Source organism: Etheostoma spectabile, chromosome 11 (genome assembly GCF_008692095.1).
Source record: "Etheostoma spectabile isolate EspeVRDwgs_2016 chromosome 11, UIUC_Espe_1.0, whole genome shotgun sequence".
Classification (NCBI taxonomy): domain Eukaryota; kingdom Metazoa; phylum Chordata; class Actinopteri; order Perciformes; family Percidae; genus Etheostoma; species Etheostoma spectabile.
In genome coordinates, this window is record NC_045743.1 from 2,128,132 (window position 1) to 2,144,591 (window position 16,460).

At 40.3% G+C, this 16,460-nt stretch overlaps 1 protein-coding gene across 1 annotated transcript in view; it reads left to right on the top strand.

Moving 5' to 3' along the window:
* klf7b (Kruppel like factor 7b) overlaps positions 1–16,218 on the top strand; it is a 73,354-nt gene extending 57,136 nt beyond the window's left edge. The window contains exons 3-4 of the mRNA XM_032529691.1: positions 1,880–2,003; positions 7,835–16,218. Of these exons, the coding sequence (XP_032385582.1) occupies positions 1,880–2,003; positions 7,835–7,886 (176 nt within the window). The 3' untranslated portion in view covers positions 7,887–16,218. The remainder of the gene's footprint in view (positions 1–1,879; positions 2,004–7,834) is intronic.
* Positions 16,219–16,460: the final 242 nt, after the last annotated feature.

A 16,460-nucleotide genomic window follows, 5' to 3' on the forward strand; every position in this document is an offset into this window, starting at 1 on the left:
CCATTTCAGAGGTTTTTCGTTGACGAATGGTTCCTGAGTTTCCTAACCAATCGCAAGCCGCTGACGCAACTTTGCCACCAACGTTTATCATTTCAGTTGCCACACGTGTGGCAATGCAGAGATCTGGAAACAGGTTATACTTATAGAAAATGAGTTTCTCTGTCAGGGTTTGCTGTCATTTTTCTTTCCAAAAAATCCTGCTGACAAACCAACATGCTTGGAAACACAAACTGATTATTTGCATCCAATTATGTTTTCACCATATTGTGAAATACTTTAGTTTTCACATTAGTGCTACTTTGTTTTGGATTGGTGTGTGCTGTGAAGGGAGTGGAGGGGCTGCTAGGACATCTGGCACACTGACTGTAAACTGCTGTATTACTTACCATTATGAGTCATTAGGACCCCAATTATAGTTACCACCCCCCAGTTCTCATACACACACACTGGTTTGGCCAGTTTGAGAGCATGCAGTGGAGAAAGGTCTGTGTTTTAAAGTGTTTCTTCTTTATTACTATTGCAGATATTTAACAATTATGTAATTTATTTGATTTTGGTTTGCTTGATGTTTGTGCAGTGTCAAAACCGCTTCCTCCCTTTTCATTTAAACGGGGCACCTGCGTTGAGGCAGTAGGAGTCCCAGAGGTCTCTGAAACAAAAATAAAACTGGATCGAACTTGATTCAACTTTTGCCTCAAAGCAATGCAACATCATCCTTTTTTTAAACCCAGAACCAATCTTACTCTTTCAGGTTTTGAACCAAAATGAATACCTCTGTATCATCCAAACACACCAATTATATGCACGAACAAGGTCATGCCAGGAAAGAAATTTTTCAAGGTGTCCTGTGAAGGCAGCAGGGGGTTGAATTCAGTGAAAAATGAAAATATAGTCTGTATGCACAGTTGTGCATGACAAACTCAATTTTATTGCAGTTTGAGATATTTGAAATGTGCTCATAACATTTTTGCTTGCATTGTTAAACAGTGTATTAATGAAACATAAAGGAAAATGTATTATTTGTTTTTATATATTTTTATTATTTACTTGTTTTCATTATTTTATTTTATATATTCTAACTTTTTGAGGTGGTATATTCTGATTTATCTGCAGACCCACATATACCCCAAACACACTCTTATACAGGCAGTCAGACTGCCTGTATAAGATCACGTCACATCTGAAGACAGGCGGCTCCTGAAAGACACACACACACACAAAACACACACACACACACACACCCACACACACACACACAACACACACACACACACACAGAGAGCTGGAAGGCTTTCTATCATAGAAAGATAACTACAGGCTGAGAACAATAGACAATCTCTTTTCCCATCTGGTGAAGTGTGGGGGATGAACTTCATTTACTTTTCAGATCCCACCACCTGGTGTGTGTGTGTGTGTGTTTGTGTGTGTGTGTGGTGTGTGTGTGTGTGTGTGTGTGTGGTGTGTGTGTGTGTGTGTGGTGTGTGTGTGGTGTGTGTGTGGTGTGTGTGTGTGTGTGTGTGTGTGTGTGTGTGGGGGGGGGGGGGGGGGGTGGACAAAATGAGATTCATTTCAGCGTGAATTTAGGATTATGATTAACACGCCACAGTACTGAAAGACTTAATTTACAGCTAATTGAGTGTATTGGCTCATTAAAAATGGCTGTTGTATTAAAACTGGTCTTCCTGCCCGGCCCCTGGCTTTGGGATCTGTTTGGGTCGGGAAAAAGCCAGGGGTTGTTACCTGTAAATTAGTGAACAGCTGTTGTTTAGATGCGTGAATTTAGATGTAGAAATTATAATAAAATGTGACACCTTCTCATATCTCTCTCTCTCTCTCTCTCTCTCTCTCTCTCTCTCTCTCTCTCTCTCTCTCTCCTCAGGTGAGAAACCCTATAAGTGCTCATGGGAAGGCTGCGAATGGCGTTTTGCCCGCAGTGATGAGTTGACACGACACTACCGCAAACACACCGGAGCGAAGCCATTCAAGTGCAACCACTGCGACAGGTAAACACACACACAGGCATCCGCTGGACACAAGAACTATGACAAACACTTTACATTTGCAGGACATTTATGCACTTTATCTGTCAAGGACTTGTGTTTAACCTGCATTTGTCCCCAATTTAGTCCTCCAAAAGTAGTACGCCTTCTTGTCAAGTCACATATTTGGGCCATTTTTGTCAACATTAGGGCTGCAACTAAGAATTGTAATTGTCAATAAGCCTTATTCTCATTTATTTGGTAAATAATAGAAATTAGAAATAGAAATTAACAATGGGTGATGGCCATCACAATTTCCCAAGACCAAAATCAAGTCTTCAGATGTCTTGTTTTGTGTTTCCAATTGTCCAAAACATAGACATGTTCAGATAAGAAATGTAAGACAGTGCATTTCTATTTGAATAGCTCTTCCAGGCTTCTCATTTAAATCAATAGAGGGATGGAAACGTTTGTACGTTGCCTGATAATGCAGCCAAACCAGTTGGTAGTTGGCCCTAAGGTTCAAAGGACAAATTATTCAGGTTTGCTCTACATGCTTCTCATGTAGTAGTTCAGTTTACATCTCTTACATATCTTCTTAAGCACAGGTAAATAAAAGTTCTTAAAGAAACATCTTTAGAGACCGAAAACTGCAAATGAGTCTTTTTGAAATGAGTCTGTTTAAAGCTTGAATGGACGTGAACATTTCCCTCCTTCAGCAGCTGCAGGAGCTCAGGTGAGCTCTTATCTGAACTCCTGGATAATAACGGTTCAAGACTGTTGTCAATTTAATGATAAGCAATGTTGTAATCTAAAATTCACTTACTAACGGATTCAGTTTTTTTGGCAGCCATACGAATGCATCTGCACATTGTTTTTGTTATTGGCTTATTATTATTAGCTTTCAATTCATGTTATCTGGCCAGTGGTGGAAGAATTAACTAGTCAATTCTGTAGTTTTTTTTTTTTTTTTTTTTACCGACTCCTTTCCTTTCTGTAGTTTGACCTTAGTGGAAAAGAAAGGTAGAACAACCATGATAGGTTTGTGTTTCAAAATAAAAGCAGAATAAATCTCCTTATGGACAAAAGCCAAGGAAGTCACATCATCATTTCTGTTTGGTGTTCCTCAAGGTCGTGTGTGTGGTGTGTGTGTGTGTGGTGTGTGTGTGTGTGTGTGTGTGTGTGTGTGTGTGTGTTGTGTGGTGGGTGTGTGTGGTGTGTGCGTGTGCGCGTGTGCGTGTGTTTGTGTGCCTACTCATGCCCCTTTGCTGGCAGTTAAATGGATTCTGGCTATTGGCAGACTAGTTGCAGCTAATTGAGTGGCACCACATGCCAGCTCCACTTTAACATACACTCTCTCTGTATGTGTGTGTGTACCTGCACTACCTTTCTGATGATCAACACACACACACACACACACACACACACACACACACACATTTGCCCTAGAGACAGTGTAATTGGCTGTTGTGGGTTCCCTCTAGTTTGGGTTTTAGACATAAAACCCTCCAGAAACCTGCTGGAAGCTTCTAATCCTGGCTGAGAGCTGGGACTGTATTAGCTCCTTCTTGGCACACACACACACACACACACACACACACACAACACATGCAAAATTCAAAGACGTTTAGATGCAAAGTCATATTAACACATGAACATTTAAAAGCCCAGACTTAACAACGACACACCTAAATACACAATGACACAGATAGTGTGTTGGTGACTGACAGTTGGAGTTCTCACAAAATTCTTCTGATTGAATCCTCACTGCAAAGGAGGAACATCTGTGTTGGAAAATATCTGCTGCTTTGATCAAAAGTCTGAAGAGAAGTAAAGCGTAACTATCAACATTTCATTAAGAAACATCCAATCAGAGAGCATGCATTCTGTTGTGAGTGGTAGTGACACCGACCTGGAGCTAAACCTTACACTATGATTTGACACAATATTTTCAAAATCGTTTTGAATTTGCTACAGGTCTGATTAAGGCCTCTGTCCGGCATCTTTGTTAAGCAACGGCCGCTGAGACTGATGAGTACTGTAGTATTAAGAATCATGCCGTACTTCACTGCACATGTTCTATACATCCTATTTTAATATTAAGCTACATGAGTTAAGTTTCCAATAAATTAATTATATGTTAGCTTTGAATTCCAGATTTTAAAAAATGACTTCTTTTTTTTTCTTTTTTACACAAAAAGAAAAAAATGATACTACCAAATAAGTAGATTCAGACGTGTCCCACCTCAGCCAAGAAGGGTTATATTGCAGTGTCATTCCATCGTTCCACCACTTTAGTCCAGACTGGAATATCTCAACAGGTATTGGATGGAATGCCATTAAATTTGGTGCAGACATTCATGATCTTCTTGAACTTTGGTGACTGGCTTTTCATGTTCTAATACTTTATTTTATTTATCTAAAAGTTTGATTTGAGAGAATTACAGCCTCACCGAGCGCTAGTGGGACTGTAGACTCATAAGATGCTTTCAGACAGCAAGTGGTTGTCGCCACCTCCCCGAATTTTTTCAATGTCAACACAGCGGCATGAGGTTGGCAGCCGCAAGCAGAGAGAGGGTGACGGCCTCTCTCTCTCTCTCTCACATAACCCTTTGCATGAGTTAATGATGGGTCAAGTTTCATAACTTCAAAGCTTCAAACTTTAGATGCATCCTGTCTGGGACAATAAGCAACGTTTCTGCTCCTGGTTATTAAAACTTTCTATATTAATTGTGTCATGTTTCTAACTATTACTTCTATTGTAATCTAAAACATAGTCAATGTAGCTGCATAATGAGATTACAGTAGGACCTACACAGGCATACACTTTGCATAGCTGTCTGAAAGCCCCTTTAGTTTTTACATTTCCAGTAATTTCCTTTTGGCTTTTTGATTCTCAAATTACAAAGTGGGTGGAAAGATGCTTTACATAACCAGGATGTTCCTCAGTCTTCCACAACACACACACACACACACACACACACACACACACACACACACACACACACATCTGTGGTGGGTGGAGCCCCTCGAATATTACCATGAGAAAAGCAAACAGTGGCAGCAATGGAGAGGTTAACATTAGATAGACTGTTCAATCTGACACACTTTCTCCTGAGGAAACACACACACACACACACACACACACACACACACTGCAGTCTGTCATTAATCCTGCCTAATCAAGCGGGGACCCCCCGATGTTTCCATGGAACTGGAAAGAAGGAGGAGTGATGAGGAGGAGAACAAAAAGAAGTGAAGAGGAGAAGGGAGAGTTTAGAGGAGGAGAAGTGGAGGATGGGAAGGAGCAGTGGGTTGCGTGTGTGTGGGTGGGGGGGTACCAGCTGGTCTGGCTGCTCCACACCCCAACAGTGACACAGTAACTGGCATGGCCATCTGTCCAGCCACGCACACACAAACACACACACACACAGATTGGTGAAGGTGTACAGTATTGACCACATGGCCAGCTAAGGGTTGAGGGGAGACACTAGATCACAGACAACAGAGATGAGAGCAAAGTTCAACTGTGCACTTCACAGTAATGTTTTGACATCTGAAAACGTATGCGAATTAACATAAATTAACTCAAGGTTCTGTTCACACTTGGTGTTTTCAACTACTTTTCCACTAAAATTGTCCCCCACTTAAAACTCAAAACGGCAAGAAAAACAGCTGAGTCTCTTCGTCTTGTTTTTCTGTTGCCAAAAATGTATATTTACAGCAGTTTTCAGATTACATTATGTGCTTACATAATTCCAAAAGGGTTTTCTAATGTTTTTATAATTAGTTTTTTTTTTTTTTAAATGATATCAGATTAGTAAACATTGGATGAATGGTTGCTGATAATGGGCAATGTAGATATTGCATTAAAGAGCAGCCACCCATTCAGATCAGCTGGTATTCTGTCTATAATGGAGTGGAATGGAAATTTGTAAGTGACCCCAGACTTTTGACCGGTAGTGTATATACGGAATATATCAGAATATACCACTCCCAGCTTTATGCACAGGACTGTAGTTTGACATTTTACAGACTTGCAGGCGGCTGGTCAGAGATGCTTAAATTGTAGATTTTTAACTGGTTTCTTATTTGGCTCAGTGTGAAGTTCCTAATTACTGAACTCTGGATGAGATTTAACTGCAGGATCTGCAGACTGACATTAAGAGAATGAATCACAGTGAAAGGTTTTGAGGGACAGCAGATTTTGCTGCGGCGTGAAAACTTTCTATTATACTTTTGAGGGTTCAGCTGGATAGAACAACAGCCTGCCTAAACACACACACACAGACACACACACATACACACATAGAACACATAGAATAGCCTTGACTAATTAATAATGAATAAAGCCTCTGGCAAATTGAATTTTTAATTTCTCATTTTATTCTTGCCCACATTTTGTTTTGGCTCTGCTCTACTCATATCATTTGTGATTCATTTTATTGTGGATGTTAAGCTTTAATGTCCTCACAATGGTTAATGAAATTAAAATACTCTTGATATTGGGATTCTTATATTATACATCATCAGCACCCGGTTTTATGTCTCTCTCACACCAGGTGCAGTCACTGCTGAGTTAAATTGCCCGGCATCAGAGTGCACTGCCGACCTGTCTTTATTAGTGTCCATGTTCACAATGCATATCTAATTAGTTTCTACAACAGGATTCTACTCGGAGCTTGACGACTGACTGCAGAGCTGTGGAGATGTGGCTGTGATTTATGATCGTGTTTGAGTCATATGCAGGAAATCACTGAGCCTGAATTGGCCCGTATTGTTCTCTATGTCTGAGTTTCATCGGTCTGACATGATGAAGTAAGACTATTGAAATTCACTGTGCATTTAAAATGAAGTGGTTGGGAGTCTCTGCAGTTCCCTGCATTAATACATTTGGGTGTTAAGCCGTGAGCTCTGGCTCATTCATGTTGAAATAATTCTCTTACCTTTTAGCTTTTCCGGTAGGCTATTTTCACTAAAGTATTACTTTATAAAAACATTTTTTGCAGTCATAGGAATGTCTTGTCAAGGTAGTATCTATCTGATTTTGACATGTTACCACTTGTTAGATAATTCAAAGGACCCCAGATGTATTTTTTGAGGGAGAATTTCAACATTTTCATCCACATCGCCCACTCAACACACTGGTCAAGTTAGCATCAGAGGCAGAGGTTAGCATGCCTAATATTAAAAGTTTATTCATTGTGGTTTGTTGCCATTTTAACCAAAAGGCTAGAAAGACATAAAGTAGCAAAGACAGTACACTTGGGTGTTTCATGTTCAATACTTACACACACACTGTGTTTTTTTTGGAATTTTCAACAAACCTAAGTAGTTAGCTTACGTAGCTAAAGTGTGCAACAGGTAACTTTGCTGTCCAACAAACATAATTTGAACTCTGCATGAAAATAAAGTTTCCACCACCTTCAAAGTACTGCATTAATGTTTACTGATGTTCAAACCAGTGTGCATGGTGGACAGTTCAGGGGGCTTGGGATTGATAAGAATTCCTAGAATACACAGAGCCAATGTGTGTATGGAGACTGAAAGCGTGAAACATTTTCAGCAAATACACATAGCCGGAGGGAGGTTCAAGGGGCCTAAGATTATGGAGAGTTCACAAGATCTACCAAGAACCAGAGGGTATTTCAGGGGCCCTGTTCACAACTAGTACTGTACATCACATGCTGTGTCCTGTTTTTCTTTGCTGCTGCGCTCACTCACTTTTCAAGCACTAATAGTTTCATCTTAACATTTTCCATCTCTAAATTTTACTGTATTTTTGCAAATATTTGATCCATATGTGGGATGTTTGCTTATTATTTCTGACACGGTTTCTTTTTTTCTCTCTGCAGGTGTTTCTCTCGGTCGGACCACCTGGCCCTGCACATGAAGAGGCACATCTGAGGGGAAAAAAGAAAAGGAGTGGGAGAGGAGAAGAAGCAAGAGGATAAACAGGAGGAGGAGGAGAAGAGATAGGAGGAGAGAGGGATGGGCAGTCGAGCTACCTACCGCCCTCCTCATTCGCCCCATCCATCGGCGGCCATGACGCCTGCAGGGCAGCGCATCCATCTGGGAGCGCCATAAAGATCAAATGGACGGCCCTCTGATTGGAGACAGGGATTAGAGGATTAGAGAGGTGTAGCTGGGTTGTTTTTTTTCTTTAAAATCACACACACTCACACACTTGCAATAGTGAACACTCATAACACCCGTCTTTGAATGCATCATCCCGGTGAACCCCGGCTGCTCTCATGCGGCTCTGGGGGCTTGGACACTGCCAAACAAACATATACTTAACTTGCTTGATGAAACATTACGCAGCCTTTTTTTATCTTTCTTTGTAGTCAGTGTGCTTAAACAGGAAAGTTACTTTAGGTGAGGAGATAGTTCAGTGGGGAAACTTTAAATATCCATGCAGTCAGTTGTAAGTGCTTTACCGGCTTTTGAAATCAAATACTCAACTTTTTTCATTGTTTTTTAATGTTTCTCATACATGGGACACGAAACCATTATCTGCCGCAGTCAGCTCCAGTAATCTATGTGAAGAAAACAACAACAAATCTGCTGGAGAGAGACTGTATGGATTGACTTCTAGCATAGCTGACAATCGAACCCAGGGCTCGGACACTGGGTGTTTCGGTGCACCCATGGGACCTCGGTCAGCGGGTGCTGCTGCAACTCTCAGGCTCTCCTCCAGTGGGTGTTTGCATCTCTCACCTTCACTGAGACACCTGCTGCCTCCGCAGGCTAACTGACAGAAATGCGCAGCGACACTTTCTTCCCTTTTTTTCTACTTAGAAGGCGATAATTCTTCTTATTGTTGTTACAAAGAATGACACTTTGCTCTTTTCTCGCTTGGAGAAAATGTCTTAAAAACCACTGAATTGTGTTTGAGAAAAAACTCAAAATCTAAGATGACTTCAACGGAATGTGTGGGATGAGAAGGAGAGCGTTGCTGGTCTTTTAATTCCCATGTGCACCGGATCTGCTTCTGCAGTCTGTGAGCAACCAGTGGATGAACAAAAAAACAGAATCATACTAACTCTCAGAAACGGAATTTGTATTTTTGTTGGACTAAAATAAAAGCAGAAAGCAGAGAGGTCTTCAGTTGTTTGTGCTGCTCTTTCTGCCCTGCGATTCACTCCAGCTGAAAAACACAACCCTTGCATGACCCTTCGTGGTCACTGCACTCTACCGGAGTCAGGCGGAGGACTCGCTAAAGGAAGGAAACTTGTTTTTTCTTCTTTCTTTGTTTTCTTGTTGATTCTGAGAGCCATCCTGGAGCTCTTTCACAGACTTTGAGTTCTCATCTCCCTGGCAGCACTACAGGGCATGAACGGAGGCTGAAGAGCTGCTTTTTGGTTACTCACTCAGCTTACTGGGACGCCAACCGACCCATGTGTTGTGGTGCCGAACAAACACGGTCACATTGCCCCGGTCAAATTTTGCCTGTTTTGTATCCATTGACTGCACTGACTTCTTTTCAATGTTATCTGTGCTTTTTTTTTTCAACAGCGATAAAAGGAACACAAAGAAAAAAAAATCATAAAAAGACTTGAAAAAATACGACACAAAAAAACAATTCTGTCTCGCTCTACACATTGTATACAGAACAAGCACACATATTCCATCAAACACACACACACACACACACACACACACACACACACACACACACACATACACACAGACTTACACTGCAGTTTCTTTGCTCACGGCTCCTCTTGAGATAAGACTAATAAGATTTAGGAAATAATTATTAAACTAATGAACAGAGTTGGAAAACAAAACACTGCATGGCAGGCTTTATTGCCAAACACATAACACACACACACACCACAGCACACACACAACACACACACCACACACACACACACACAACACACCACCCCCACACACACACACACACACACTTCCTTGAATTCTATGTTCTGCTCCCAGATCTTTTTTCACAGTAGGAATTTAGCAACTGTTGTTTAGTAGAAGAGGATCTTAGCTCTCGGCTGGAGGTAACCGACTATTTCAAATCTTTTGAAGTGAGAAATCAGCTTGTTCTTCTCAGTTCCAACAATCACCCACGTATCCCTCGCTACAGTTTGTGCCTCTCATCTAATCAGCGTTTTTAATTCAGAGACATGGTATGAAGTATTGTTTTCATCAAAATCAACGGAAGGAAAACAATTGCAGCAGGCCGTTTATCCAAACATGCTGACATGTCCATAATCCTCAAACATCTTTCTATCCTGCCTCTAATCTACAATGAAATTGAATGTCTTGACCCAAACAAAGATAGCAACCAGAATCATCATCACATTTGGTTACTTAAATCTGGTAAATCAGCTTTATCAATTATTGAAAGTCTAAATCGACTTAAACATAGTTATTTAACCTGGAAATCAGGTTTCATAAGCAAACTGTCATTGGGATCACAAGCTCCTTCAGCTTGTTTAATGTTGATGTCCCTATGACATATATTTTGTTAATAGAGGATTAAGTCTTGTGCTAAGACCAGCATTAATGTTGGTGATATTTTGCAAATATATCAATACATTTAAGTAGAATTAGCACAGTGAGAGTATTGACTCTGTGCTGAATTTAACTTTGACACACTAATTAGCTAAATAAAGAAGTAAATTAATGCAGTTTAATGGCCAAAGCATTTCTATTGGATTATATCCCATAACAGCTGTTTGCTAGCTCACTAGCTACTAATACAGCTAGAGGACTAGCTAGCTTGTGGCGGTGCTTACAACAAGAATAGCGTATGAAGGAATGTTGTTTTACCACTTCTTTCTGTGATCAAGTGCTTAGAGGTTTATGTGCATTACAGTATTCAAAGAACACACATCACCTGCTGGATTTTCAAAGCTATAATTGATAGATTTTTTTTATCTGCAACCTGAATGTAAACACTAACATCTCCATTGTAAAAAATGATGCATGAGAGGCACACACTGTAGCAAACACACATATCCACGCCTGCTTCCTTCGCTTAACGGTTGCAGAAAAAGAAAACTTGCCTTGTAATCAGGGCATTACTGATACACAACTGACACCACTGCTCCATCCACTCACCACCACCTATATGCCCCGTAGCACATGCAAACAGTCTAATTCTTGCTGCTGTTGACTGGTGTAGCTGGGTGAGGGTGCAAGGTTCCTGAAGCTGGCGGGGGATTTTACATCCCAGCGTGCCCAGTCAATGTGCCAGTCGGCCTTGCCAGCCTTCATTAGGTAGAAAGTGAAAACATTCCCCTCCAAGCGGGTTTATGGGGCAGCTTTGAACAATCAATACCAAAAACCTCCAGCGTGGAACTGCCCTTTAGCTACAGGCAGAGTCTCCCCGGTCAGGAGAGATCAGCAGGAGACCGCCTCCATATGAGGCCTCTGTATCCAGCGGCAGCTTTCTCTACTAACTCTCTGTTTCTGCTAAATACGACATAACCAACACATGTTTGAGATGAATCCAGTGTTTCACTTTTTTTTTTTGATTTCACTGTTAGGTTTCTGTTACAAAAAGCTATATTGATGGTTGTTTTCTTCAGCTTGGATGACGCAAAGTCATGCCAAAATGTTGAGGCCTGCAATGGGATGTAGGAGCCCTCCTATACAGGAAGTACAATCATAGAGGGATAGAGATAGTAGCACTTTTGAGGCTTTTGATGGCATGAATGTGTATATTTGTGTGTATGTGGCACCATTAGGCATACTGTGAGGGAAGCAGTGATTCAGCAAAGTGGTTGATAACAGATTTTAAACTGCTGGCCATGTGTGGGAAAAATACTGGTTGATAAATTTGCTGTTTGAAAATGCTTTTTAATCCAAGCAAAGGCTGACAATGTTTTTATTACGTTTATTTTTTTCTTTCCCTTCATTCGTTCAGAAATTCATTCATTCATTCATTCATAGTCATGAAGCTTGATGACTTGAGTCAAAGACATGCAAACTCGCACTTTGTTTTAAAGGATGCTAAAATCAGACTCCTCGCTGCCAGATTAGTTTAAATGGCAGTTATCTGAAGGACACTTATGGCTAATTATTTTTCTGTTTATTTTTCTCCTTCCCAAGAATCTCAAAACTGGTGAAGAAGAAACAATAATACAAATATCTGGATGTAAATAAGATCTTAAAAATAGCATTTGCAGCTCAAACACTGTAGTTTTACCATTTTGAATGAGCTGCTAATACCACAAGAGGACCTATTTTACAGAAAACAGTGGGGGTCAGTCAGTGTCTTCTTGCAGTAGCTTTTCATGCATGGTCACCCGAAACTAAAATTGAACAATGGTTTATCGGCTTTTAAAAAATAGTACAATTTGTTTAGGTGAAAATCAATAGACAATGAGAATGATGAACCTCAATTACACTCTAAAAATATTAGCACGTCTGTGTTGTTTTTTAAGATAACACATTGAACATTTGTGCCCCAAACTGCATAGACGTACCAAGTTGTTGAAGAATTTGTACACCAAATCAGAGCGTACATTTTCAAATATAAATTTATTGTAGTAAGTACTGATAATTGTAGTGGCGGCCAGCCAACAAATACAACTCATGGGTTTTCTCCTCTTTAATTAAAATCTGTCTTGACATCCGACAGATCTCTCAAGTCAATTCAGATACAACTTCACATTTTGGATCCATCGTGTTAAAGCGGTTTTCTGTCACAGTGTTGCTCCGGGTCTCCTGTCGTCTCTAAGGCTCCTCCAGGCCAGTTAGCAGCCGTACCACAGATCTGATTAGCATTAGCACTCTTCTCTAGTTGCAGTTCAGCTAATGAGATAGCTCTGGGTCACAGGGAAACTGAGTGGTCTGGAGATGAGAAAAAAACAAAACAACAGGGACCTTGAGCCCGACCGATTCCCGCTCTCCGTACCCAGTGGACAGATTTGATGTGAAACAAACTCCAGTTAGATCCCGTTAGCATTGAGAAATGCCAGGAGATAGGGAGATATTTGTCAAAGAGACTAAACTGTGATGAAAAAAAGGATTTAAAAAATAATTTACCCACATGAATGTCCAAATCATTAAATCAGCCCTTGCATTTTATCTTTTGGATTACAGATAAAATAAATTACCATTTATCAGCAAAGTCCCTACAGATATTTAATCCACTCTGTGTACCCCAACCCTCTCTCTTTCTTCACATGCTATTAACGTTTCCCTTCATCACCCATCTCTTCCTCTCTGTCCACAGCAGTTGTCCATGCACTATCAGCTGCAGGAATGCTGAATGCACACTTTACACATTTTGCCCAAAGATTTGCATATTTGCAAGTTAACTGCTGTGAATGTACTAGATTTAGACGAAAGAGTCGAGAGGCAGAGACGCAGAAAACGAGTGTTGGATGGAAGGAGGATTGTTTTTCTTACATGATCGTTCCATTAAATCTTAATTACCGGAATGCTCCAACTCTTCATGCTTCATGACATTTTCGGTCTACTGTTAGCTAGAGCTGAACTCATTGTTCACAAATGTAAAATAATGTTCTCATTGGAATTGAAAGGCATGAAGTGAAGAAGCTTCAATATGTTGGCTTCTTAGCCCACTGCAAATAATAATGTCAAGTCTAATATTTCAAATAAGTCACATGCTGGAATCCTTTGAAATGTTGAACTGTTGACTATCAAAACCAAATTTACCATTTCCATACATCAAATGGTTAAAGTTCATTGGAACTCCAGAAAAGAAGTTCAACACTTTACTAATGGCGCTTTTACACTGGCAGGTTAGTCCAATTATTGCAGTGGTTTGCCTAAAAATATGAAGTTTTGGGGGAAAATAAATTGCGCACTCACCTAAATGAGGTTGTCGCAAATCAGAGCCAGACAAACTGTATTACAGTTCATGTTCAGTCGGAAAGCAGTTTGTACCCCACCCCTACGAAAATCTTGTGAACATGTAACGGCAAAATTATTCTTGCAGAATTCCGACTCAAACCAACAATCCCAGTGGGAAAACATGCTTTAGACGTCGTCTTTGACCACAGCCAATTGTTTGGACACAGTCCTTTGAGGCTTTGAGGCACCAGGCTTCAGTTTCCAGTTTACTATCATATCACCCTGAAGAAGGATTATCACTTCTGGCAGCTTTTGTAAATAGCGTGAGATCTTACACACAGGCCGCTCTGTGTGAAATGAACCGTATGTGGCAACAGCCCCATCTCAGATATTTCAGCGTTTCTATAGATCTGCTTTAGTTTACGCAATCATTGCACTACATCATCATACTTAGCTATCGCACTCTCCATGTGCACGCACTGCTAGCTTAGTCTGTTGGAGCACTCTGTCAAATATCCACTTAACATTTGTTACACGTCCAGGATGCACCTTTCCACCAAGAACCATTTACTACAGGTCCACTTGCGATAGATCAGAGTGACACATCAACTTCAACCTCCAGTGAAATGCCTTTTTTTATCACCGTTATTACGGGGGAGTATGTTGAACTTTACTAACATTCAGTCATAGTCTGACTTGGTTGAACTTTCTTGGTATCAGTGGCATCCCGGAGTGACTGTCTATAACTACTGTGTTTGTCCATGCTTGATGTGTCCGTATATAAGAAATTCACAGATCTTTACCCCTTCCCTTTTGTCTGTAAATTTCACCTCACCCACGCCAAACCATCTCCACCAAAACAACAAGAAGTCAGAGCCCTCTGTGGCCGAACACATTCATAGTCTTCAGGTACTGGGAAGTATTCTTAAGAGCTACGTAGCTTGGGAGCTCCCAGCTGTTCTTTGGTGAGACTGAAATAATATCTCCACCTTACCAGCTACATGTCCAGTCGTTCTGTACTGTTTTAAGTTCACTTGACCCAGCCTTGTAGGTGTTCTGCCATCTCTGTTATTTTATCTGCTCAGTTAGACCCTAATGCCTGATGCATTCTTGTAGAGTACTTAGACATTGAGAACTATGTTGAGAACGTTTGCCCAGTCGTTTGACCCCTCTAAGTGAATGCAAAAAGGATTTGTTTCAAAAATGTTCTGTTTGTCTCTGGCATAGCTCCGTCAAACTTTACAGGACAGTTTCGTATCTAAGGATATTTACTGACTCAGTAATGGAATTTGGCATTACTTTTTTTGCTGATTAACTTGTTTCAATTCCTGTTACAACTGAACAAGCCCTGCTCAAGCTCTCACAGGATCAAAGATCTTCTGCATCTGAAAACGTGTTATTTCTGTCACATGTTTTAAATTTTACAATCCTCAACAAGTCTGAAAGTCTAAAACATCTTCTAGGGTGAAACTACGATTGTTCGTCCACCTACGTACCTGGATCTTTTACAGATTTAGAGAGATTACTTTTTTGTTGTTGGTAGAAACCAAAGAATCCCTCATATTGTCGATCAACGATGTTTTTTCCTCAGGCCTTCCTAAGTGATCGGCTGTCTACGGGATTCTTTATTTTCTTGAACAGGTTTCTGGATTTTTTTCTAATATGGGTCTTGTTTTCATACTTTCGCCCATTGTTTGATTGTGGCTGCCTACCAGCTGCTTTTCAGAGATCTTTGACATGATGGAAAAGACACAAAAGACGCAACTGATGAGTAAAAAAAAATATTTTATCAACAGGAACGATAAGAGAATAAGACCTATTTTAAAAGAAAAATGATTTGCCTTTAAGATAATAAATAATAGCAATCCATACTCACAACTAAATTCTGTTTGGAACAAAAATGATTTTGGTGCCGATCCTGATGCCATTTATTGGGGGAAAAGTGAGCAATCCAGTGTCGTTGTTTAGTGAAAGCTGTCTTTTAGCACCTTTATATCATCACAGTGAACTCAAACCATAACTGTTCCTGGGATGAGTTGACATGTAGAGAAAAGAGAAGACAGCAGGTGTGTTTTTACCATTACAACATCCCTCTCACCCATCGTACAGGGGCTCTGTTACTCTGATACCTTTCATATTAACCTTTGATCCATAAACCTTCACTCCACATCCGCTTTCCTCGCCTCTGTTACGTCACCTTCGTTGATTTTGTTTTGTTTTAAGTTCTCTTGTTTTATTTAAAAGATTTTGCTGTACAAAGTGTTTAAAATATTATTTGTATTATATGATGTTAGTATGGTAATGTTCTTTATTAAGGAAGAAGAAAATTTATTTTTGTTACTGGTCTGTTTCATAATTCTTTTCTAAATTGGTATTGTAAGATATCTATGCAAGAACTGTTAAGTGGAGCATTTTTATTTAAGAATGTAATATGTGTAATAAATGGTAGAATCTGGTCATGGCTCTCTTGTATTTTGTTCTTTTAAATGTTATTAAGAACCCTTACTTAGAGGAGATAACTTTGCCGATTTCAAACCAGCTCTGTGTCAACTTGGTGTGTGCAGGGTGTCTGGTTAAGGGGTATTTGGTGTCCAGAGCAGCGGATGTCTGCAGTGTTGTTTAGCATCTGGCAGATCCGTAGACCCTTGCGGCTCTTCTTCGCAGGGAGCTCCACAATGCCAACACTGCCATGACACA